Source organism: Sminthopsis crassicaudata, chromosome 1, assembly GCF_048593235.1.
Source record: "Sminthopsis crassicaudata isolate SCR6 chromosome 1, ASM4859323v1, whole genome shotgun sequence".
NCBI lineage: Eukaryota > Metazoa > Chordata > Mammalia > Dasyuromorphia > Dasyuridae > Sminthopsis > Sminthopsis crassicaudata.
This window is the reverse complement of record NC_133617.1, coordinates 677,251,088-677,278,232: the sequence shown is the minus strand read 5'-3', so window position 1 is coordinate 677,278,232 and position 27,145 is coordinate 677,251,088. Positions and strand designations below refer to the sequence as shown.

General features: G+C 33.2%; 1 protein-coding gene across 2 annotated transcripts in view; it reads right to left on the bottom strand.

Annotated features, from left to right (window-relative positions):
• ADCY1 (adenylate cyclase 1) overlaps positions 1–27,145 on the bottom strand; it is a 359,348-nt gene that overhangs the window by 15,703 nt on the left and 316,500 nt on the right. Inside the window, exons 15-19 of one of the 2 annotated variants that reach the window (XM_074283571.1) lie at positions 11,234–11,350; positions 8,610–8,756; positions 6,916–7,014; positions 3,077–3,191; positions 2,249–2,373 (exon numbers count right to left, since the gene is read on the bottom strand). In XM_074283571.1, the coding sequence (XP_074139672.1) occupies positions 2,249–2,373; positions 3,077–3,191; positions 6,916–7,014; positions 8,610–8,756; positions 11,234–11,350 (603 nt within the window). Of the gene's footprint in view, positions 1–2,248; positions 2,374–3,076; positions 3,192–6,915; positions 7,034–8,609; positions 8,757–11,233; positions 11,351–27,145 lie in introns of those variants that run through there. The other variant, XR_012484928.1, reaches the window with a different exon arrangement.

Below are 27,145 nucleotides of genomic sequence, written 5' to 3'. Positions count from 1 at the left end.
CAACTAGTAACTCTGATCAACACAAAGATCCACCACAAAGATCTCGAAAGGACTCTTGCTGTAAAATGCTATCTATCTCTAGATAGAAAATTGATGGACTCAGAGTGCATATTGAAACATGTTTCCTACTCCAAGTTTTTTTTCCTGCTTTTATTTTTTCAAAACATGGCTAAGTTGGAAATGTTTTGCAAAGCTTCATATGTATAATGGACATAGCTTTTTTTTTTTTTTTTTTTTTTTTACCTTCTCAGTATGTGGGAGAGAAACTGAGGGAGAAAGAATTTGGAACTACAATTAAAATTTAAATTTAAAAAATTAAAACAAAAAACAACTATCAAGAATATGGGTTACTTCAACAACATTAAAAGTAGGCATTGGAGGAGGTTATTTCTTTGGTAAGAATCATAATATCGGAAGCTAAATGGCAGAAAAAAAGGAGAAGGAAAAAGAGGAGGAGGAAAAGGAAGAAAGAAGAAATCCTTATTAACATTTATATGCTATTTATTATATGCCAAACATTTACATATATTTTTCATTTGTCCCTCCCAACAATCCTGGGAGATAGATGCTTTTATCTCCATTTTACATTTGAGGAAACTTAGGCAGAAAGAGGTTAAGTAAATTGCTTGGGATCATGTAGCTAAAAAGTATCTGAGGCCATATATGCACTCAGGTCTATCTGTCTGCAGGCCCAGTGTTCTAGCCACTGAGCACAGTGAGCCCAGATGCCTGAAAACTCACTTGATTTTTATAGATATTAGGCAATTCCCTAGGATTCATATTCTAAGTCACAGACACAAGATTGGTATTATCAGAAAAATTTTTCATATTGAGAGTTCCCCCATGTTGGTAAAATTATAGACCTTTTGCGTATTCCCATATTCATACCTACTCACAACTATATAGTGCTTAGTTCTACAAAATAACTCATTGAAGGAGACACTAAATCTAAGTTAAACAATATAGTAATTTCCTTGGAGAATCAAAAAACTCAAAATGTTCAATAATAGTCTCTTTCATCCCAGGAAAGCTATAGGTCTGTCTTATAGGGGGAAAAAAACAAACAACAACACCACCAAAAAACTCTACCCTGATCCTTTAAGGAACAATTTGAAAATCAAAAACTTCTGGGTGAATGCCCCATAGATTTATAATGAAAGCTGGGAAAAGAATGAAGGCAAAACATTCTTGGCACTAAGTTGGGATTGGGATAAAGGATGGAGGTGTGGAGGATATTAAAGGTGAGAGAAAGCCAGAAGTAATTATAGCTTATAAAACTAGAATGGAAAATCAGGTTAAATGATTTTATAACATTTGCTTCTTCAAAGTTCTTGTTAAATCAAAAGTGTACAAATGCAAAACAAGGCAAACATAGTGTAAGAACATCATTTTTTGCTACATGAATTATAATGCTATAAACAATAGCAATTACTTGACATAAGTTGACAAAAATGTATGAGGAAAGATTTCTAATACTAAAATATAGGTAATTAATTATGTTTAGAAAGTCAACATTTTTTTTAAGTTAAGAAACTCTTTGTTACCTACAATAGATTAGTACAGTTTTTATTTTTTAAAAACTTTTTTTGTTTTTAATTTATGAAATAAAAACAGCATTTCCACAAAATAGAATTTCTTTGAAAAAAAAGATGATTGCACATGAAACTACAAGTTTAGTACATATAAATTGTTATGCCTTTTAAATATAAATAAAATTATCATGTAATTTTTTTTTTTTTCTTAATCTCCCATGGCAGTCTGTCTTATAATGGCTACTTCAAAGACACAGGACTTAGAAAGATATTATTCTATTACTCATTGTGAGGTGAGGAGTGATGATGTTCCCATCCTAACTGGGATAATGTGTGTGTGTGTGTGTGTGAGAGAGACAGACAGACAGACAGACAGATAGACAGACAGACCAGCAGAGAGACAGACAGAGAGAAAGACAGAGTCAGAGAGAGAGATCAAATAAACAAGGATAAGTAGCAATCTGGCAGTATGTTGAAGCTATGCAATGAAGAGGGAAAAAAAAAGAAGAAATTATTCTAGAAAGAGTATATTCATATCATTTTACTTTAAAAGTCTATTAAAGATGAACAAATTAAAATATGCTTTCTTTTCTAATGATAATATCCCTACAGTTGTAAAAAATTTTAAATACAACTAGTGACTGAAAATTCAAAATAAATACCTTAAACTCAACAACACTGTAGAACATATTTCAAACTCTTTAGAATAAACAAACCTGAATTTTCCCCTGCACTCCAGTGCTATCCATTCGGCTGGCAACATTTACAGTATTTCCCCAGATATCATATTGAGGTCTTCTGGCACCAATAACACCGGCCACTACTGGGCCTACATTAATGCCTGGGGAAAAAAAAAAAAAAAAAGTTTTACTTTATAATCCTGCACTTAAAAAGAGAACAAAACTAATCTTGTTATAAATTATTTATTAATTTAAAATACTATTAATGTTATTCTTGTTATGCTGATCAGCATAACAAGACTTTTATTCAACCTGTTTCTCATAATGAGAATTTCCATGGTATAACAAAGAGGACCTTGGATCTGGAATTGAAGAATGTGAGTAGTAAGACTGAATATGCTACTAATCACTATCTCTTTGACCTTCAACAAATCATGTCTCTAGGACTCAAGTTTGACAGAGATTGAACCAGCTTGGACAATTGGACTTCTGATCTCTAAGATCCCAGAGAATAGCAAATTCTATTACAGTAAGAACAATTAGATATATCCAAAAAGAAAAATGGGGTGATAGGTAATTCCTTCTTACTGCAGGTATTTGAAATATTTGTCAGGAATTTTGTTGGAGAGAATATCATACTATGTAACGATTTTTACTAGATTACCTCTGAAATACTTTTCTATTCAGGATTCCATTTTTTATAGTCCCTCTCCCATATTTTAACAAATTCCAAACACATTCTTTTATAAATATGGTATTAATTTAGAATTACATGATACTCTCAATTCTTTGATGACTATCAGATTTAGAAAAAAGAAATATAGTTCAACATATTTCATTTGCTTTAGGATCTTACCAACTTACCAACACGGAGGACAAAGTCATTGTAAGATTGATAGTTGATTTCATCAAGAACATCGAACATCTCTATTGCAAAATCAGCTAATGTGCTCAGATGTGAATAAATTGATTTCTTGGCCTAGGTACAAAATAATCATATTTTTACAATTGCTCTTGATATGAGAAAGCTAGCTAGTCAACCATGCAAACATTTTGTTTGTTGATTAGCAACTAATCTGTGAATTACCAATGAGGTTCAGAATTCATATTCTATTCATATCCTGAGAAATAAATGGTTGAACATAGAATACTCTGAGTCAAATGGCAGACAGCTCATGTGGTTCTCTGAACTTTTTCACACCTATACTTTACAGTGAGATTTTATTTCACCCGCCTCAGTAAGGATCTGAAAAAATTCTTTATTGTATTACATATTTTACAGATTTGTTGTGAAGAAAGCTCCTCAAGAGCCTAAAAGTTCTATGTAAATGTTAGTTGATGTAGCTATTAGAGTAATATCATATCTTTAAAAAAAAAAGCACTGGACTTGGAGTTGGGAAAACTATGAGCCTACATTTTTTCCTTTGAATAATAGGCAAGTACTTACCTACCCTGAAACTTAGTTTACTCATCTATTAAGTGGGAATAATAATAGTTCTTCTTGTCCTCCTTTACTATTACAAAAATCAAATTTATATAGAAATTCATAAAGTGTTTTGTAAATCTCAAGGGACAATATAGATATCAGTTGTTATTATTCTTTTACTAGCTCTTTATGTAGTTTTTTCTTCTTCTTTTTTTTTTTTTTTCCTAGCTTGGGCTCATAGTGTCAGTCAAAGTAAATTAAAAAATACATTGAGTCAATGGGACTCTAAATTTTTAACAAAGATTCAAACTCATAGTAGCTCTTCTAATTCTTTTGTAGAAAGTAAAAACAAACAAACAAAAAACCTATTTCTCCTTTCCACTGAATAAAACTAAATTATAGAAAAGGTCATTTACCATCTTGGAATGACTTTCACTGCTTTTTAGCTGATGACCTGAATGTATGACCTTGGCTTACATAAGACATTTGTTTTTGTTATTCATTTAATCAAGTCAGCAAAGTAAGTTGTTTGGGTTTGGGGTGTGTGTGTGTGTGTGTATGTGTGTGTGTGTGTGTGTGTGCATGCAGCTAAGTGCTTAAGTATTTTTCTAAAGCAAAAATTTAAAATTGCAATAATATCAATTTTAAAAATGTAAATATAACTCCATTAAAATAAGAAACATTATTAATATCCAGTATAGGAGGAAATCCTTAAAATGAAATTATTCTTTTACTACAAATTTTTTATGTGGATTTCTTTTTTTTTTTTTTTTAATTTCTTTCCTTTTTTTTTTTTAAATGTGGATTTCTACTAATATTTGGATCTAATACTCTATATTCTTTGAGTTTTGCTACAGTCAATAGGGGTGAAACTATCATGTGCAAGAGAAATCAACTTTCTCCATTGTGTTATAATAATCTGAAGAATTCCATACATTCTCCTTCTGTTACACTCATTTTATTTGACCTTCTCTCTATTCCCACAGTCAACTCTCCCTGAAGAAATAATATGGCAAAGTCAAAATGTTTGTTCACTACAATGACCTGAACCCAAATAAATGTTTTGGGTTTGAACTTCAGGTCTCCTTAAATCACCCCAGTTCTGCCACTTTGTACCCATGTGAACTTGTACAAGCCATAAATTCCATGCACCTTTGCTTCTTTATATGCAAAACAAAAGGATAGACTGGATTTTTAAAGTCCCTTCCATTTCTCAGTCCTATGATCTCTTCACCTTTACAAGGTGTATTAAATACAAAGTGTAAATAAATAATGTATTAAAGGAGGTCATATGGAATTGTGACTGAGTACTTTAGATAGCCACCAACTTACTCAGAAATCTTTGTAGGCAGATACATGGGTATTAGAATGACTCCTTAAGCCCGGATTTCACCAGAGAAAATTCCAGCACTGTACTCTCAGCCTTTTCCCTGAAAACAGATGTTCAGATTTTCTTCTCTCTGTGTTGAGAGCTGGAAGGTGTATTGTGTATAAACTATAGCTTTAGGCAGGGGGTCAGGGATAAAAGTAAATAGCATAAAGCTTGTTTTGGCCTCAATCACAATAGTTAGGTCAAAGACCAGCCACGCCTGAAGCATCATGATCATAACCTAATTCTGTCTCTCTTAAATAGAGGGAATAAAAAAACTCAATCAGCTTGAGAAGTCAACCCTCCCCAATCTACTTTTGCCAGTATCAGTTATCTGATTTTTAGAAGATATTTTGATAGTTTCAGATTAAAATTATTTAGACCTCTGATTTTTTAATTTATTTGAATTATTATTATGTAAGTCTGTAAAGAGTTTGAATTAGAAGTATAAAAATTTAACATCAAAAGAAAGATGTACTGGTATTAGGCAGGACCTGGATTTGAATCTTATTCCTCTCTCCTTTTCATGGAATATTGGTCAGCTCATTTTATTTCTCTGAGTTTGAGTTTCATCATCAGCAAAATGGAGAAAACAATATCTTTAGTATGGCCCTCACAAGCTTGCTTTAAGAATCAAATGAGATAATAATATTTACAAATTGTAAATGTTAGTTATAATTTTCATAGTTTCTACCTTTTGGTTTGTAATGATTTTGTCAAGATTTTAATACCTCTATTTTTTTTCATATAAAAAAGAGCTTTGCAAAAAGTATACTGGTAAATGTATCTTTCCCTTTTCCCATCCCACTGTGTGTGTGTGTGTGGGGGAGTGGGGTAAACTAGAAGGTATTCTGTTTTTCACTGATTACTAACATTAATTTTTAACTTTGGTTGCAGTTAAAATAGAGGAATTGAACTATTTGGATGATTGTTGAATATATAGAAATCAGATGGGTGGCCAAAGAACGGAATTTAGACTGTTGCAATCTACTTGTGTTATGTAAATATACATTGCGTCCTCAGCACATCCTGATAAAATTTTCAAACAAGTGTTTTTAATTCTGAACTCACCTGCACTCATTTGCCACCGTCAACTCAAAAGCACACAAAGCAAATATACTCTAGTACCCATCACTCTGGCAGCACCATGATTCTGTGATCTGATATTGTGCATTTTGGGGGTCATAGTTCAAAGGGCAATCAGCTTATTTGTCTGAAAGGATACTGATGCAAAAGTCAAGGGATTTGAGGAAACAAATAACAATTCAATATATGAAAGGAAAAATAATGTCTAGCATTCATATAGTACTTAGCATTTGAAAAATGGTTTAAGATTTGCAAAGTCCTTTACATATATGATTTCATTTGATCCTTATAGCAACCCTGAGGGGTAGATGCTATTATTATTCCCATTTTACTTATGAGAAAACTGAGACTGAACAAAACTGACTTGCCTAAGGTCATATAGCTATTAAGTATCTGAAGTAGCAATATGAACTCAGATCTTTTTGACCTCAAGCCTAAAGCTCTTTCCATTACATCATCTGTCTTCTAAGTCATTTAAACAAAGGAAGGAAGAAAAATGGAATGATTTGTGCCTCATCATTTTTCTAAACTATTATATCATAATAGAAAACAAAGGATAGAGAAAAATCTCTTACCTAAGTTGTCTTATTCCTAGCACCCAATGCTGGGTTCTGTTTACAGTTGATATTTAATGTTTGTTGAGCTGAATTGATTTTAATAAAGTATTAATTAATAATCTACTACATGTAACAAAATGTTTATCACTTGAGAAAACAAGCATGTCCAGTCCGAGATCTAGCTCTTCTGTGTATCTTGTGGGATCCAAAATGAGAGACCTGTATACATTCCTTTTCAATAACGAGCAAGCTTTCTGAGGCTCACCTTGGTCCCTGTGGTCGGCACCAATCCCACTGCAGCCATATATGTACTTCCAATTGTCTTGATTTTTTCTAGGTCCTTATAAAATTCTTTGTCCATGAGCTTTGTTTAAAACATAAAACTGTTAAATATTACATAACATTTTAGAAAAGATACCAGTTATCAGTTCTCATGTGCTAAAGTATAGTATATTAAACAAATTATGAAAATCAAATTTTAGTAGAAAGGTCTATCAATTTATGACTTCTGAAGGATTAGAGGAATTAAAATGGGCTTAGTATATGAACTCGAAAAATATGATCACAATGATTTTTTTTTCAAACAGCCGACAGAACAGAGATCTCAGAGATTTATTGTTATAGCTGATATTATGCACTATAGTTGATATTGTTAGGAAAGGAGATTGAGAAGAGAAGGATATGCATCTTCTCCTTGTGCTTCTATGACTGTTTAAAAATAGTTTGGGACTAAAAATTTGTGGACTTAGGAAAAGTAAAGGAAAAATCAGGGTATTTCCTGATCCTGGTTTTGAAAAATATATTCTGAAAAAAATGACTGTCAAATTTGAAAAGGAATCTGAAATTAGAATCTGATGGCAGCTGTAGGAGGGAACTGGAAGAGAATACTGATTCTGAAAATTTGACAAGGGAAAGCAGTAAAGATATTCTATATTAAAGAAGAAACTATTAACATTTTTCTCTACTCCCCCATCATTAAAAAAATCCTATCATTATGGAAATTACCCCTATCTGCTTCCCACAATCTCAGAATTGACTGCTGAGATAATGCTAAGCAAAGGTCTTAAGATAGCTACAAGTTAATCAACAACATCAAGAGAAAACTAGTGAGGGATTAAGTGAATGGTTAGTTAAGAGTCCAGGAGAAAGAAAGGTTCCTGAAATGACAGATTTAGAACTCACAGGGATCTTCAAGGTTATTTTGTATAACCTTATTACTTTACAGATGAGAAAACTTAAGGTCCAATGGGATAACTTCTGCTTGAAGCAATGCAGATAAATAGCATAGCTGAGTTTTAAACTCAGATCTCCTACCTCTAAATTCAGCATTCTTTTATGCTGACCACAATGGAAGAGATAGAATAACTTCAGCCTGATCAAACACAGGGTGGTCAATGCTGTCAGAAATAAATTCCTCATAAATAATCATTATTTGTGATAGTAAAAGCTTGAGGAAAGGTAGTGTCCTTATTGTTCAGAGAGAATGGTATGGGGGGAAAGAGGGATAGTTTTGGAATCAGATATCTCTGACATCTCTATGCTTCTCACCTCTAGGCTTAGTTTTCTCATCTTTAAAATGAAGATTTTGGATTGAATGAGCACTTCTCTTCTGGTACCCCTTTTGTTCCTATATCAGAATGAATTAGAAGCCCTAAGCCATTTCAAAAAGGAATGCTTCATTCAAAATGGTGATCTCTTTTTGAATCTAAAATGCTGGGGATCTGTGTAACTACTTAACACTACATTTCTTTCGCATTTGGAGTTTTCATTCCCATTTCATCAGTTGAAACCTGGGTATGTGGTTGGATTACATGCAGGATTAAACATGAAAAGAAGTTACATAGTCAATTGAGAAAGTGATTCAGTGCATTATTATAGAAACCTAGACTTCCCCTCTCTCCAATAAAACTTATTCCATAGAATCCACAATATCCAAATGATTGAAAACAGAGACATTACCTCATCAAAATCAGCAATAATTTCATTTAAGAGACGCAAACACTCCACTCCCATGTTATTGCCGTCCAGTTCAATGTAGAAATCATTGAAATTTGGGATGGAAGCAAACATCACGCCCACTTGTGAATAGGACTGGTAATAAAGGTCCTGTAATTTTAGAATCATGATTTAGCTTGTGTTAGGATTACCAGGTGAGAACTCAGGTTGTCTGGACAGTGACAAGGTGAGAATTCAGGTTGACTTGACAGTTCTCTGGCTCAGACCTTTGGTTTGGGCCTTTAAAGGGGGTTTACACCTTAGGAATTCTAGGAGGAGCAAGCTCATTGGTTGAAGTGGTTCTTCCCAGAAGCCCTTGTATGATCCCACGCCAATTCTCTGGGAGGAACATTGAGCCTGGAGAGCAGTCTGGACTGGGGAAGGACAAGAGCTGGAGGAGATTCAGAGCCAGGATTCAGGAAGAAGACACTGGCTGGAGGCTCCAGAAGCCTCCCAAGAAACCTGCTCCTAGAGGAAAAGATTATACAGAAAAGAAATCTCCTCCCAGAGAAGGATTACAACTGAGAGACGTCAGAACGTTACAAGCTTGCATAACAAATAAATGGGCATTACAATAGGTAGCATAGCTTCTATAAGGATGGGCCTACTAGTGTGTATGTCCGTGAACTTATACACATATGTATTTATATGTATATATGTGCATATATACACACATAATACACACACATTTTGTGAGGTGTATATGTGTATGTGTATGTATATGACAGTGCTGTTGGATTCAATATTAGCATTTAAAAATGCACAAAGCTCAAATGAGTCAAATGTGAATCTAGGACTTAATATGTACCTTTTTGTTCTAACTTGTCAATCTGGGTAGTGTTTTAAAATAATCACAGTATTGATTCAGAAACACTTAACTTCTAAAATGATATATTTCTTTGGCTTATTTCCTTTATTACACTTCTATTTTCTTCTATCATTTATCCCCTTGTCAGAGCATTGGAACTAGCCCATTCAAATTTAAAAGTCTTGACCAAGATGCCTTTCTATGACAATCATTAGTCATAGGAAAGTTAAGAAACTGTGATTTAGCATAACATCTAAAGTATACAGTGAGTAGTGAATATGTGTTTGCTGAATGAATCCTTAGATGACCAGCTCAGCTGTCATCTCCTTTAGGAAGTCTCTGGATTATCCCAGGAATAATTGTTCTTACCTCCATTTTATCCTCTCTTTATCCAAATAAATGTTGTATATTCTTAGGAAGTTTGTTTGTATGCCTTCTGAGGGTAGGAGTTGTTTTTATTTTGTTTTGCTTTTGCCCTTGGATTCCTAGCATTCAGCACAACATTTTGCACATAGCAGATGCTTGATAAAAATATGCTTCTTTGGATTGCATTTAGCATTAATAAATAAGCATATGTCATTGGAAATATGTAATATACATAAAAACTTGTTAAAATTAAATAATACCACAGATTTTTTTAAAATGTGGAAATTCCAAATAAAGTTGGAAAGCAAAATTTTTTTTTTTAATTTTATTTTTAAAGTTGTGATTTTCTTTTTTTGGGGGGGAGGAGGAATAAGAGGGAATCAAGGTTAAGTGATTTGCCCACCATCACATAATCAGTAAATGTCTGAGACTGATTTGAACTGAGGACCTCCTGACTCCAGAGTTGGTACTTTATCTACTATACTACCTAGCTATCTCTTAATCTGTGATTTCTTAAAAACAAAACAAAAAAAAAAAAAAAAAAAAAAAAAAAAAACCTTCTCTTTTAATAGATTTATGTATCTTTTTTTAATGTTAGTTTCTAGTCCCAAAACTACACATAAAGGAATTATCAGGATTGTTGTAAGGGTCAAATGTCAAGGAGAATTGTAAAATGCATGAATCTATGAAAACATATATGATCACTACCATCCTTGCCAATATTATCTTTTGGATTATGATCTTTAAGGTCACCATTACCTGTATCACAATCATCACAGATAGCAGTGGAAACTTTTAGGAAGTGGACAGAATCTGATTCTACCTTAAGGGCAGGGCCAGAAGGAAGAAAAAATGAATACCTAGTGGGAATTAAAATCCCTATAGGAATTTTACTTGATCAATTTATGATAATATAATGGCTTGCATATAATAGATTCTTTAAAACTTAAAAAAAAAACTTTTTAAATTTAAAATTTTTTAAATTGAATTCTTTGATATCTTTGGATTTTACATTAGAGTCATTTCTAGAAATACTTTCCCCACTGGATCCTCACTCAAATACTAGCAGGAGTACCCTCCAAATTGAGTTCTCCATTATAAGGGGAAAAAAAAAAAAAAAAAGCTAAACCAAGATAGCCAAAACTCCAACTATATCTGAGAAAGTTCAAAACCCTCTAATCTAGAAGTCCAGGAAAAATGATTTCATTCTCTGTTCCATGGACAATTAGTGGTTTTTAATTTTTTTTTTTTTCAGTTTGGCTTCCCTTAGGTCAATCCAAATTGTAATCATGAGTAGTCTAAGTTTGATTTTAGGATTCTACACTACATGGCCCAGAATGGTGTTATCTATGTTGTCTGCATCATTTGTGTTAGAATTTTTTGATATATATCCAACTAAGTACTCATTTCTTACCATGTTCCTGGGATTGGACATAAGAAAATGTTGTGCAACATGAGCTGGCAAAAGGTTGAAGAGAATTCGCTTATTGTCCAGTTTCACTCTCTCCATGTCATCTCGCTCCTCTTCTGCCTGGGTTAGGAATAATATGGTGACATTTCTCATTTTTGTGCATTCAATGCATTTTTTTTCAGGCCCAGTATTTATGAGTATTGTATCACCATTGAACAACCACTGAAGAATAATTGTGCCAAGTAAAACAAATTCTTGAACAAATTTTCTTCTTATTTATACTAAATATTTGAAAGAGTTCTTGACCAAGAGTTGGAACACCTACCATTAAATCCTACCATCTTGAGCAAGTTATTTACTCTATCCAATGGTCCTCAAACTTTTTAAATAGGGGGCCAGTTCACTATCCCTCAGACTGTTGGAGGGCTGGACTATAGTAAAAAGAAAACAGCTCACATTCTATCTCTGCGCCTTAGCCCATTTGCCATAACAGGTGGGCTGCATAAACGTCCTCAAGGACCATAGTTTGAGAACCCCTGCTCTATGCTGTAGTTATTTCATCTAGAAAATGGATATAATTATACAGTTTCCTGCAAATGAATATTGTAAGAAAAAGTGTTTTCTTTTCCCACTCCTTTAAACTTTAGGTGCTATATAAAGGTGAATTGATAGCCATCTATTATTATTCTACAAGTATGTCTTCCTGATGTGAATTGTGAATTTCTAAAACAGAAGTTATGTGATAAAGGAAACATCTCTTTAAATAAGTGTGTCCTATTATATTTTTAAATATCAGATTATAAATCATTGACTAGAGAGGCTAAAGGACTAATAAAACTAATGGGTAAGATATCACTTATCAATGGTCATTGAAAAATAAAGCCAAAGCAACTTTGAAAGCATAATATCATGTTTAGAAAAAAATGTACTTGGTTTTCTAATGTTTACTTTACATAAATCTTTTCAGACACATTTATTATACAAAGCAGAGTATTTTGTCAAGTAGTACAATGGAAATCTAGTTGGATTCAGAGTTACTGGGCCCTCATTCAAATATTAGTTCTTCACTTCCTGTACATCTTTAGACAAGTCATAAAATCCCTAGGCCCTGTTTACTTCTCTATAAGAATAGTAAGACTTATTATAACATAAATCTCTCCCATGACTTTTCAAAATGTCATAGCTTTATAATTACTATATACATCATCATTATTGCTAGTAGTAATAATAGTAATTGTTATTTTAAAAATATAACGGGTCAGTATTATTGACTTCCAAATGTCAAAACCAGTTGTATAAAAAGTTTATTCCTTTAGATACATGACCTATTCAAAAAAGTTTGCTTAGTTCGGGGGATATTCCAAGATATGTAAAAATAAACAGAAATTCTTAGAAAATTTACAGAGTAACTCTTCTGTGAATAATCTATGGCATTCATGAATAATAATCACATCATGACAAGTCAAGAATAGGTTGTGACTGGCACTAATGGAGAATACAACCATATCAATGGGATCAGATATCCCTTGAAGTATTGTAACCTATACCATGCAAAAATTATGCTTGGTACTTTCTCTACATGCAATTTACATTATGCACAGTAATTCTAGAATTCTAACTAGAGCTCCAATGTGCTAGTATTAAGAATCTGCATTTAGATCAAAGCATAGTACTTTCATTTTTTGTTGTCTTTTCTTTCTCATGGTCTTTCCATTTTGTTGTTTCAAAAGATTCATTTGTTTCAGAATATAACTGGACATATATTTAATATGATTGTACATTTATACCCTCTATCAGATTAATTGCCATCTTGGGGAGGAGGAGACAGAGGAGGGAGGGAAGAAGAAAAAATAGAAATCAAAATATTATAAAAGTCAATGTTGAAAACATTTTTAAAAGAATCTATAGTATATATAATACTGTATACATATATTAAGTACTTTATGTGAAAGATTAATTTATCAATGAAGTCTGAATTTCAAGTTATGGGATATATTCTAAAGAAACTTTCACTAAAATTTTGTCCCAATGCCTCATCTGATAGTAGAAATGATCCTGATTTCTTATTGTAATGAAATGCAATCTTCTCATGTATGACATTTTATGTATGTGTATATATATATATATATATATATATATATATATATATATATATATATATAATATGCCTATTACCTAAGGACCAGTTCACCTAAATATGGAGTGGTTCACTATCAGGTTGGCTATAGACAATGCATTTTTTTGTGTATCACAATCCTTGAAAACTATCTACCAAGCTACACTATCCATTTCATATTAGGACTGAATGAACTGGATATGTTTAGCCAAGTGAAGAGAAGGTTTGGTAGGTGACATTATAGCTTCCTTCAAGCATCTGAAAGGGATGTCAGGTAGAGAAATAATTAGAGTTATGTTTGGCCCCAGTTTCAGAAACAAATTAGGGCTTTATATGAGAGAAAAACTCCCCAATCATGAATAACATTCAAAAATACCGTGACTGCTGCTTTGACAGAAAATGAATTACCTTTTCCTTGATGTCTTGAAGCAAAGGATGCATGAATACTTATCAAATGGGTGACAGAAGAGATTCTTTCCTATAATGGGTTGGCCTAGATCCCAGCTTCTTAGACTGTGGTTTGTGACCCCATATGGGGTCTTATAATGAATGTGGGGTCATAAAATTATGATTATTTGATTTTTATACTTATTTTATACTAAATATTCATTATCAGTAAATGTTTGGTTTGTATGCCTATTTTACACATATATATATGGTGGAATCACACAAAAATTTCTCAAGTAAAAAGGGATCATGAATGGAATAACTTTAAGAAGCCCTAGCCTAGATGATCACTGGCATAAATTTCAGTTCTGAAATTTTATGACTGAGTACCCAGGCCAATAAATCCATTTATCACTGAAGTACTGAAGGGATTAAATAAAGTATAGCTGATTATGTTCCCATTAGGATATAAGAATTTTTCATTCAATCACAGGAAATGAAACATGACTTTACTGTACATATTAACTGGCCTTTCTCTACTATTGAATAAAATACCTAAGCTTCCCTGTTATTAAAATAATGCAACATCATGCTTTATAGAAATTAAAGCTATCCTCAAAATTCAGAATGTAAACCTAAAATAAAATCACTTTTTTTTTTCTAATCTGAAATTTCAATGTAGTACTTTTTTTTTTTTAAACAAAACCTCAGGTTCCACTGGACATCTTTGTTAAAAAATCAGCACATATTTCAACTCCATAATGCTAAGAAAGGCCTTATGTTTCTCAGTAATTCAACTGTATACACCTAAGACAAGTGCCAGTGCCAGAAAACAGACTAATTTCAAAGAAAACTTTGAACTTATAACATTACTTACATCTTAATCTAAATGGTGGGGGTGAGGGCAAGGAAGAAAATGTGGCTTCAGGCAATTCTGTGCCAAATAAAATGAAAGAAAGAATATGTATTAGGGGAATTCTGCCTTTTTTAAAAGAGAGTGTAACTGTATGTCTTATTGTCACTACTGTGGCAGAAAATGGAAGAGATCTGCTACAGTTTTGAAATGTGTCCTGTTTGAATTGCAATGGCTGTGTGCCTTTCAATATGCACTCAGAGATATCAGCCAGTTCCAATTTTCTGTCTTCCCACATTTTTTCCACTGGACTGTATGTGCCCAGGCGAAGGTTACCTTGGTGACATACAATGCCTCGATTTCTAAATATAACACTCTATTTCTAGTTTCAAAGGCTATAAGCTTGCTCTAGCTGTCATAATTTCCAATGCTTCAGTGTCACCTGATATTTTTCTGCTGAAATTACATGTCAAAATAGTCCATACACTCAAAAAAGTATATAATTGGCCAGAGGGGTCCAATTATATAAGCAAGAAACAGAAACAGAGAATCTTTCTCTTTCCTCCTCCTTTTCTCCCAGTTATAGAATTATGGGTTCTCAGTTCCTTATCTGTAAAATGGAGGGCTAGGACTAGATGACCCTGAGAGATGCTAAATGCTCTTGTTGCTTTAAATCTACATAGCTATTATCCCAAGAGAATACAGTTCTTATTTATGATATTTCTGTGATAGTTGATCACCACATACCAGAAACAATTCATAAAGTTTTGGTTCATGTAGCAGCAAAAATGTTTTTTTTTTTAAATTTCTAGGAAATATCCAATATTTCATAATCAAATATGCTTTTTGCACATATAAGCTAATATTTTGGCAGTATACAATTTATTAAATGTTCATATTGTTTGATTCAGAAATTTTACTTTGTGGCATAAAATCCAAGGTAATCATGACAAAATGAAAGGTACCATATTTTCCACCAAAATATTTGGACTATTTTTTGTTGTCAAAGAAAAAGAAATAAAATTGATATCTTAATCAATGGCTAAACAAATGTTGGTACATGAACACAATGACATATTATTGTGCTTTAAGAATATGATGAATACAGAGAAGCATAGAAAAATGAAGTAGAGCCAGAAAGTAATATACACAATGACTATAATAATGTAAAGGACAAGAACAACAAATGTAAAACAATTTTTAAACATTAATGTTGCAAAACATTTTTGGTCATTTTTGGCCCCCCAAAAAGGAGAAATTAAATGACATGAACTGCCCCTTTTTCCATTTCCTTCCCGTTCTTTTAAAGAAAAAGAATTTGTGGAGGAAGAAGATTGCTTATAATTCAGAGGTGGTTTTTATTGTTTGATTTTCATGATTTTCTTTTTAAAAAAATAATTGGTCTTTTGAAAGGGAAGACAGAGATATAAAAGGAAAGAAGAGTTAAAAACAAAAGATACCAAGGAAACACCTTTAAAAAATAATTATTAAGTTTGAAAAAGAATTTTATGTAGATTTGGACTAAGTGGACACTGAAGATCCTTTCAACTCAAACATTCTATAAATCTGTGGCTATTCCATGATTATGTTATATATGGTCACCTCATAAGTGACCAACCATATATTCAAAAGCCCCAGCTTGTCTGCTAAGCATCATTGAGCCTTTGAGAAATCTCCCAGACAAATTAGATATCACATGGCTCACCATTCTTTCTGAACTAACCCTCTTTTTGAAAGATGTCATTTCTTAAGGAGGTACTGTGATGTTTAAAATTCCAATACTGAGGATAGCTAGGTGGTGCACTGGAAAGGACACCAGCCCTGAGTCAGGAGGACCTGAATTCAAATCTGGCCTCAGATACTTACTAGCTGTGTAATCCTGGTTAACTAACTTAACTTTAGTCCTTCCAAAAAGGAAAAATAATAATAATACTTACTTTCTAAAATGAGTGATTTTAATCCTCAATTCTATTTGTTAACTGTCTTCTATATGGAAGTGAAAGAGATTCTAAATTCATATTTCAAGTATGTTGCTTCTATCTACTATTTACCTGGAAGAGGGGAAATGGGACCTCTCGATTATCTCCATAGAATTCACTTTGTTAATTATTAGAGAGTCCTCAATAACCATGGAAACTATGCAGTAATTCCACATGGTTTGAGCTCAATGTTTATCCATTGACATTAAATATCCACTTAAATGCAGCAGGTTTAAGAGAAAAAAAAAATTCTTGGAACTAAACATGAGAGGTGGTGTGGAGGACTGTCCTAAAAGACACAAGTAAATGCCATTAATTTTTATTTGATGTTCATAGATTCTATGTCTTTGATCATAAAGTGCAAAGAAAATTCGGTACCAGAATGTCCAAATAGCCCACTGAAAGTGAAATAGGAAGAAAGTAGAACAAGATGTGAAGAAATCATTTCATTCATTTATTCAGCGATTCATTTGTTCATTCAATAAAGCACCTACTACATACATAGTACTGACTTAGATGCTAGGGTACATTAAGACTTGGTCACTGATCTTATGTCTTTATAGTAGAGAAATTATGCAAACACAAATATTTAATATTCTACAAAATATTCACAATAACTACTGCACTCTTGAATCACATTTGAGTTGTAGCAGATGGAAATGTGGACTTGGAATCAAGAAGAACTGAGTCTGAATCTTCTGATATTTAGTAGCTATGTAACCATACTCAAGTCACTTAAGCTGAGTTTCCATTTTCCTATCTCCAAAATGGGTAGTACTTCATAAGGTTGCCCTGAAACTTTAATCTATAACAAGTGATTTATAGATTTTAAAGTAGGAAATGAATGCTATTATCATCATCATCTTCATTATCATACCAACAGATTATCTTCTTCATTAGTATTATAGGAAGTAAGATTGGATATAAATTAGCTCAATCCACTCATTTTACAAATCAGGAAATAGGTTCACTGGGGTAAAATGATTTGCTGTTATAGGGGTCAGGATGTTACAGGAGGCTGTTTCCTGGACTCCAAATCTAGTGGACTCCACTTGCTACTACAGAACCCTGGTAGCATTAATATTCAAAATATAGTGAAATATGAGTTATAATGTTTGTTTGTTTTTTATTTGATAACTAATTAATCAATTTGATGCTGGTCTTTTCACTTAGCAATTTTGTCTATGAATGAGTAATTCTATGAAACTTCCAAGGTTATCAGTGAAAATAAGCTTAAGGTATAATAACATTGTACCTTTACCAGTAAGTTTTTAACCACAAGAGGGCAGGGAAACCACAAATAAGATCTGGAACTATGTGGCCATAAGATACTATGTGAATACAAAAAATTGAAATAAGCTCCTTTTCTGACTTTTAGGTTAGAAAATACTATTGACTATTGAGTGTATTTTCCAAAGAGGATTTCTAAGGAAACTGTGTAATAAGATACTTTTATCTTCCCTCTCCCCTTCAAGAAAAGGCCTGATTTAGAAGAGATTTGTCAGAGAAATGAACTCACCAGTAAAGCCTTTGAGTTAAACTAAAAAGGCTTAAAGTACTATCTGAGTAACTCAGTTGAGAAGTGCTGACAGATAAAACTTCCATGTTTTCAATCATATAAAATATTTTTAATTAATTTATTTTCCTACTCATACACCAATGGGTTTATAGTGTTACTGATGTGGGCATGTTTTCCAATTGTGCTGACTGAAATATCAATATCCATTCAACTCCCTGAAATATACCTGAAATGTAGGGCAGTAAGTCAGCATTCATTGCGTCTTCTGGCTTTTTCTTGAGATCATTAGGATACCAATAAAGCATGCTGAACCCATCTTCTTTTCTATTCTTCTTTTTGATAACTTCACTTCTCTATTGTAATTTCCTGTTTTCCAGTATGTTGCAGCCTGCTCATAGGATTCTGAAGCAATATTTTCCCCTTCAATTGACATTAATTTCAATTTCATACTAGATTTCAGTTTTAGAATATATATTTTTAAATATGAGAATTGGACTTCTATGGTGATATAAATTCATTTCATGAAAAAATAAGAAGAAAATTTGATTCTAAGCATTAAACAGAACCTGGACTTAAGAGATTGAAATTTTGGGGACTAAGGAGACTGTAGCTCTTTGCCTAGAATGGACACTTTTTATTTCTCCTTACCCTTAACTTCAGGACTTTTGTAACAGTACTTACAGATTATAAGATTGTAGAATGCTAGAGTTGATGGGTACCTTAGACATCATCTAGTTTTATCTCCTCATTTTGCCAATGAGAAAACTGAGGCTTCAAGAAGGCATGACAACCCTAAGGTCACACAATACTGGATCTGGAACAATAACGTAGGTCATCCAAATCCAAATCCAAAGTTAATTGCTTTTTAAGAAGAAGAAAATATATCTTTGATAACTTTTTTCCTGAAGTAAAAATGTAGAGCTATGACCTGACAGAGGATATTCCTTTTATAAAGCTTCATAAAATATAAATTTTATTTTCTTGAAATTAGGACTGTATTGGATTGTTAATGTAATATAAAGGAAATATCACCCTTTATAACATTATCTAAGAATGTCCATCTACCACCAGAAGAAAAGCATTGACAAGAATTTATCATAATACATTTTTTAAGGTTAAACATGTACCAAGATACACACATATTTCTACCAGGGAATATCAATGAAAATCCTATAGAGATGTGTAGCAGGTAGCACTAACCAATTCCTTAGAACAAAATGTTACATTTTTTAGTGTCAGCATTTATATCTAAAAAAAATAAGTAATCTATAAATCATGGATTGATTTATTGTTTTTTTGATTGTACAGGTTTTTCAAAGTGTTAATGCAGATTAATTTTTAAAGTTTGTATGCATCTGTTGGTGGAGTTGTGAACTGAGCCAAGCACTATGGCCAAAGGACTATAATTTGCCTAACTTTGATCTAGTAAGTTTTTATCCCAAAGAATTTTAAAAGGGGGAAGGATCTATTTGTACAAAAAAATATAGCAAAACCTTTTTTTTTGTGGTAGTTAAGAATTAGAAATTGAGAGTATGCCCATCAGTAAGGGAATGGCTAAACATGTGGTATATGATTGTGACTGGAATATTATGGTGCTGTAGGAAGTGACAAGAATGATGATTTCAGAAAAACCTGGAAAGACTTACATAACTAATGCTAAGTGAAATGAGCGGAATTAGAACATTGTACACATTAAGAGCAATACTGTATAGTGAAGAACTATGAATGATTTAGTTATTGTCCGCAATATAATGATCTAAAAAAATCCCAAAGGACTTATGATGAAACATGCTATTTGCCTGCAGAGGAAGAAAAGATACAGTGTGAATACAGACTGAAGCCTGATTTTTTTTCTTTTTTCTTTTCTTCCTTTCTTTTTCTTTCTTTTTTCCTCCCTCCCTCCCTCCCTCCCTTCCTTCCTCCCTTCCTTCCTCCCTCCCTCCCTTCCTTCCTTCCTTCCTCCCTCCCTCCCTTCCCTCCTTCCTTCCTTCCTTCCTTCCTTCCTTCCTTCCTTCCTTCCTTCCTTCCTTCCTTCCTTCCTTCCTTCCTTCTTTCCTTCCTTCCTTCCTTCTTTCCTTCTTTCCTTTCTTCCTTCCTTCCTCCCTCCCTTCTTTCCTTTCTTCCTTCCTTCCTCCCTCCCTTCCTTCTTTCCTTTCTTTATTTTTTCTTTCCTTCCTTTTCAAGAGTGCTTATACAAATTATTGATTGATATGAAAATGTTTTACATGATTGCACATGAATAAATTATACCAGATTGCTTACCATCTCAGGGAAAGGGGAGTGCAGGGAGAGAAGAAGAAATAAAATTTGGAACTCAAAAACTTTTTTTAAAAAAAAGTTTAAAATTGTTTCAGCATAGAATTGAAAGCATAGAGTAATATTAAATAATATTATATTTTTAAAATTGTGCACATGCATCTCTTTTCCCCATAACCTATTTGTTAAAACATTTTCTGTGATACCTCTGATCTTTGCTCTCCCATTATTTCTAAGAATAAGTGTTAGAGATACAGAATGTTGGTGATGAAGTAGACCTTAGAGATTATCTAGTGACCAGATTAGTATATATAATAGAATGAAGGTCCTTACACAGTGAAGCATGCTGAGGATTAATGTCAAAGCCAAGACTAAAATTCATGTCTTTTGACTCCTTTTATAAAGGAACATAAGAATTTCCTCTACTGCACCATGTGGACATTTTCTTCTTATATAATGTGGATCAAAAGGGCTTAGGCCAGTCCTTCCAATACGTTTTTCTCTTTGTACTCCCCATCCTCATCTTGTAATACCTACAATTTTGATTAAAAATTCTATAAGTGAGGATCAGTTCTTTTTTGAAGGCTTTTTAATTTTGAGGAGGCTCCTATTAAAAGATAATTCTCTTTAGAAATGTAATGCCTCTAGTTGATAAATCCAGCTAATAAATGTGGGGATAAGAGTAATATCTGTAAGGGAAGAGTGCCAGAGACAAACTAGCTCCTTTACAATTTTACCTAGGGATTTTCATTATGATGGTATAAATAATATTCTAAACATGACATCCTAGGTAAATAAATGAAGCAATAGACTTCATGCTTATTAAATCTGAAGGTGACATGAAGTTGAGAGGTATAATCTAAGACAGCAGAAAGCAAAATCAGGCATCAAAGATCTATCACTAGGCTAGATTAGCAGTTCTGAACATTTGTGTGTCATGGACATACTTTGTTAGTCTGATGGAGTCTGTGGACCCCTCCTAAGAAATATATTTTTAAATACACATGATTACAAAGGAAAATAATTATATTGAAATATGTATACCAAAATATTAAAGAGTTCAAGATCATAGACCTCCAGCACAAAACTCCTAGGCTAGAACAATGATTGAAATTGAAGGTGAAATTTTGCACATATAAATGTAAAGTTCTATTTGTGACTTCAAAAAAAATCAATGATTTAACTATAGAATAAAGACTTCAGAGTGAGACAAGAATTAATATGAAAAAGATTAAGAGTTTTTAATAAACTAAGAAATCAGTCCAAAGTATGACACGAGATTCACAAAGTAAATGCAATCTTAGGCTTTTTCAAAAGAAATATAGAATCCAAAGCAAAAAAGCTAATAATTCTGCATCTTGTCCTAGTCAGAAAGGAGGAGAAGTGATAAAAAGGCATAGAGAGCTCATAATAATAATAATAATAATAATAATAATAATAATAATAATAATAATACAGCAAATATTTATATAGTGCTTTGGATTTGTGAAGTACTTTGTAGATGTTAAATCATAGAATCTGTCCCTGTGAAGTCACAGTGAGGCAAAAACTAAAGAAATCAAATTCCAAAGCATCAAAAATTCATTGTGGTAGTAATCATTGAATAATGCAGGAAGTAATCTGTACCATGTTTTGTCTGCTGATGGCCTGCCCTGGACTGATCTACAAGGGCCACCATTCACCCAAAGTGAGAAATCAGTGAAACATGCATTTGGGTATTTTTCTTTGATTTCGAACTTCTCTTCCACCAACACCTAGGGCTTTCATGCTACGTCCAAGGCCCCTTCCAGACATTCAATTGAATAGAGGATCAGTAAGCATTTATTATGCTCCTACTTCATGCCACATGCAATCAGGATTTGGCCATGAAAGACTCAGGAACCTTATTTTTCCCTCTATTGAAATAGATTTTTTTCAGTGTAGTATAGTTGTAGAATTTTTTTGAGGGGTGGATAAGAATAATAACTTTATTTTAATATGTTTAATTATAGAAAGAGAAAGAACTTGGGGTAGGAAGGGAAAGAAAGGGAGGGCTCTGGGTAGATCTCCCCTCAGTTTCTCCCTGGTGAATGTGAGTCCTTGATAGATTGAGCAAATTGAAGGACTAACTCCATATGAAGCCTACTCCATTGGCATGGTGGGAAAGGGGCAGAAGCATGCCAACAAAAAGGATGCAACAGCTTTCCTGACCTTGCTCTTTCCTTCTCTGACTCTTTCCTCTTCCTCCTAGAATGCTTTGGGGCAATAAGCCACTAAAAGCCTCAGCACACAAACATCGTCATTGTAGGGGTGCACATGCCATGAACCAAATATGGGAATAAATAAAAAGTTCTCATAATAAGAGCTGGTGGAACAGTGTTGTCCTCCAGTCTGGGGGCCAGGATGACCTCTATGTCCTGGGACTATGCTGATGAGAAAGTTCTTTGTTGGGAGGCTGCATGGTTAACCTCAATCTGCCCCCCTCACATCATTTCCAACAGGAATGTATTAGAATAGCCTGAAAAATATGCTATAGACATTCATTCATATCAGTGGTAACATTCACACTTCAGATATCTGCAAATGCTATAAATCAGGCATTGACATTATTTTTTAATTGTTTAGACTGATGAAAGTAAAGGAGAAAATGTTAATCATTCAAATTAAACTTAAATGATGTGAATCAAGAATACATTTAGAGTGCTGGGTCTAGAATAAGGAAGCTCTGGGTTCAAATCCAGATTTAGACATAGTTGTCTGATCTTGAAAAAGTCACTTAATTGCTATTTGCTTCAATTTTCTCAATTGCAAAATGGTAATAATAATAATAATAACCCTCCTACAGTTCTGATTTAAATGAGATCATAATTGTAAAGCACAGTGATTGGTATATAGAAATATTAGCTATTGTTATCTTCATTTGTTTTTATACTGGTTGTTAAAACGTTTGCCAGTATGCCCCTGTACTTTGGCCATAGCATTAATATTAATATGAGGCATTTCTGAAAATTTAGGGAACTAAAGTTGCAAATGTGAGCTTAGAGGGGGAATTGAGGTTTTATTGCCTCTCTGTCCATAACAGCTGAACCTAGAATAAAGAAACCTGGGGCCAAACCTCATCTCTGAAACACAGTAGCTGGATGACCATGGAAATGTGTCCACATGCCTGGGCCCTAGCTCCTTCATTTTAAACCTCAAAGAAGAAAAATAAAGCTTTTTTTTTTTTTTTTTTTTTTTTTTTTTTTAAATCTTAAAGAGTTACGTAAATGTGAATTCCTATATTGCTACTATCATTTTTTTTTTCTATCTCTGAGGTCCATCTTTGAGAATAATGTGTCATACATAAAGGAACCCCAACCAATGAAATGTGATTGGCTGGTGGTCTTTCATGTCAGATATGATCCTCCCTTCCCCAACCCCAGTCCTGACAGGGTCTCTTCCTCCACCCACCTTCAAAATGCCTCTTTTTATGGGGAAAGGGACATTTCCATGGAGACAATGCAGTAACTTCCTCAAGTTTATCCAAGTTGATGAAAAGGGAAGGGACAAAGGACTACGGAACTTCTTGCCATCAGGAAATTCTTTTGAATTCCAAGTGCAGTACCTTTTCTACTTCACCCTAGTATTTCATGAGGTACCCTATTAACTGGGCTTCAAGATTAGGATTTAACAATGACATTTCTTCTCAAAATGAAGGCTGTAGAGCTTCAGTTTATTGACCTGGGCCCAGTTTAGTTTCATCTATCAAGCTGACTTTGTTGTTAGGGCAACATTTTTCAATTAGCTGCTTACAGACTATTTATTTACTTTCCAAATACACTGACAATTGCTATATTTTGTTCCTGACATGTGGTTTCAGTTTTCATTTCTTCAAGGAGGAAGCAAAGTTTTATTCAAACTTTTTTTTATGTTTCCAATTACTTGGAAGGTTTTTTTTCATGACTTTTGATTCATTACAAAGGTAAGACAAAATTCAAAATGAATTACTTGGCTTTTTCCCCAAATAAAAACTCTAGGATCCCACTATCCTAAAAGATTTTTTAAGCACTTATATCTTCCTTGCCAAGAAATCAAAGGACCTAAGCAAACACAATATTTATTTTGTCTCCAAGTTCATTGTACTCAAGTTTAAACAGTCCCTTAGGAGTTCTGTTATTTACTGCAATGATGTCACAACAGTAGCTGGATTAACCAAGGTACCAGAGTTGAGGGTTAATGAACTCTTGTTTAAATATGATCAAAAGATAGTGAAGTTCTCGATCAATTTGATTTTTTTAAAATTTTAGTTTTTCAGTACATCGTACTAAATCCAAAGATATTATAATAAATATTCATAGAAGAGGTCAGTGAATTTCAATGTGAGGATAAAGTTAGCTTTTGAAAAGAGTCTATGGGGGGAAGGGAGGCAGTCCAGCAGGGATAGAGCACTTATGCTGAAGTCAGGAGAACCTGAGTTCAATTCTAGCCTTAAACACTTACCATGTGATCCTGGGCAAGTCACTTAACCCTGCTTGCCTAAAAAAAAAAAAAAAAAAAAAAAAAAAAAAAAAAAAAAAAAAAGTTTTATCATCCATCTAGAAATGAGCAATGTGTAAATGTGAATCAAAAGACCTGGGTACAATTCTTGAGTCTGCCAAATAGTAGTTGCATGAAGGGTCAAGTTATCTTTCCGAGTCAGTGTTCTCATCTGTAAAATTGGGGAGCAGAGCTGATCTTGGAGACAAAGAGACCTGATTCAAGTTTTACTTCTGACACATACTGGCTATGTGACCTTGGCCAAGTCACTTAACCATTCTAAATTGCTGAGAAGGTTCCAGTCCTCATTGGTAAAAGGGCTTTCTACAGTGGGCTCTTCCCTATATAAAAGAAACCACAGGGGGAAATTAGGTGGCGCTGTGGATAGAGCACAGCCCTGAAGTCAGAAGTACCTGAGTTCAAATCTGGTCTCAGACACTTAACACTTTCTAACTGTGTGACTCTGGGCAAGTCACTTAACCCCAATTGCCTCAGCAAAAAAAAAAAAAAAAAAAAAAAAAGAAATCACAGGTTTAGTACCCATCTCTATCCTACTGAATTTATATTAATTTATAGGATTATTGTGGGTATCAAATGAAATATTTTTCCATCATCTACTTTGCTTGGCTTCCTCTCCATGGAAAACACAGGATAAACTGATCATTTGAAAACTCATTGTCATGCATTGAAAATCTATTGCCATGTATACATATATTGTATTTAACATATATTTGAACATATGTAAGATGTATTGGTCAACCTGCCATCTGGGAGGGGGGGGAGAAGGGGAAAAATTGGAACAAAAAGCTTGGCAATTGTCAGTGCTGTAAAATTACCCATGCTTATATCTTATAAATAAAAAGCTGTAATAATAAAAAAAAGAAAATGTATTGTCAGTTTTTGTTAATATGTTCTCAACTTCCTCAGTTACCTCTTTTTTTAGATTAGAGGACTGGAATATGAAGCATTAAACTTCTCTGAAATGCATTTCATTATACAAGCCATATTACATAGCCAGTATGTACTTGGCAGACTCAAGAATTGTACCCAGGTCTTTTGATTTACATTTCCTCATTGCTCATTTCTAGGTAGACAATTTCACAGAATACCATGCTCCCAAGAAAGGTAACCTCAGTTGGCCTTCTTTTCTCTCTCCTATCTCTACTTTTTAGCTTTTTTTTTTTTTTTTTAATATACTATATTGTTTTCCACCATTAGATTGTAAATTCCTTGAGGGTAGAGATTGTCTTTCTATTTTTAATTTGTATTCCCAGCAGCAAGAACAGTGCTGGGCCCATAGTAGTCATTTCACAAATGTTAACCTAAATGAAATAGTGCAGAAAGCTCTTTGTAAACTGAAATACTATGGAGATAGGAGGCCAGTATAATCAGTTGTTATCACTAGTGAAAAACCATCCTGTGCAGCTTTCTGGAAATCCTTGATTCTGTGAGCAAGAATCTGATGAAAATTTGATATGATAGATTATAGTTCTTAGTTTACTCATGATTTTTAGAAGTACAGAAAAATAGGGATAATTTTATGAGGGTATCATTATTTAGAACACCTACAATTGGATGGCCAAAAAAATTAATATCCCAAAGTAAGAAGTGTGATGATTTTTTTGTTATTTAATATTCTACTTCAGACTGAACAACCAAACAACAATTCTCTACTTCTCCACAGATTTATGAGTTAATTATACCAAAATTTTTCTTTTTCTCCTTGTCCAAATTTGTATGGGCCCCATACACACATATAATGAAACACAATCAATTCCTGAATCTGCAAATTTGATAAAAATGTATCCATGTAGTATTGAATTATATGTTTTATTTTGAGGCCCCAAATAATATGACTGATGGAATAATATGAGGAATAATTCATGACTCAAGAAATTCAGATATATAGCCTCTTTCTTGTCTTGTTATAAAATGCCTCATGCCTTTCCACCAATCCAATTCCTTTCCAATTTAAAACAGAAGAGGAATTAGTAAATTAGTGGTTAGTCTGAGTATTATGAATTACATATTTTAAAGTTCTCTGTGTGTACATGTATGTGTTTTATCTAATATAGCTTATGTTAAAAAAATTGGAATTAGAGCAGTATTAGACCAATGATTCTTTTGGTAAAAGGACCTCTCAGTTAGGAAATACCCTCTGCTTGGCAACTTATAGTCTTAGAGCCATAATTTGGGATCACATCGCCAATCTAGGGCTTGAATTCAACTATTTCCGAATCCACTTTTTTATATCTTATATTATACTGTCTCATAGTAACTATCTTCTCCTTCAAAAGTAATCTAAAATAAA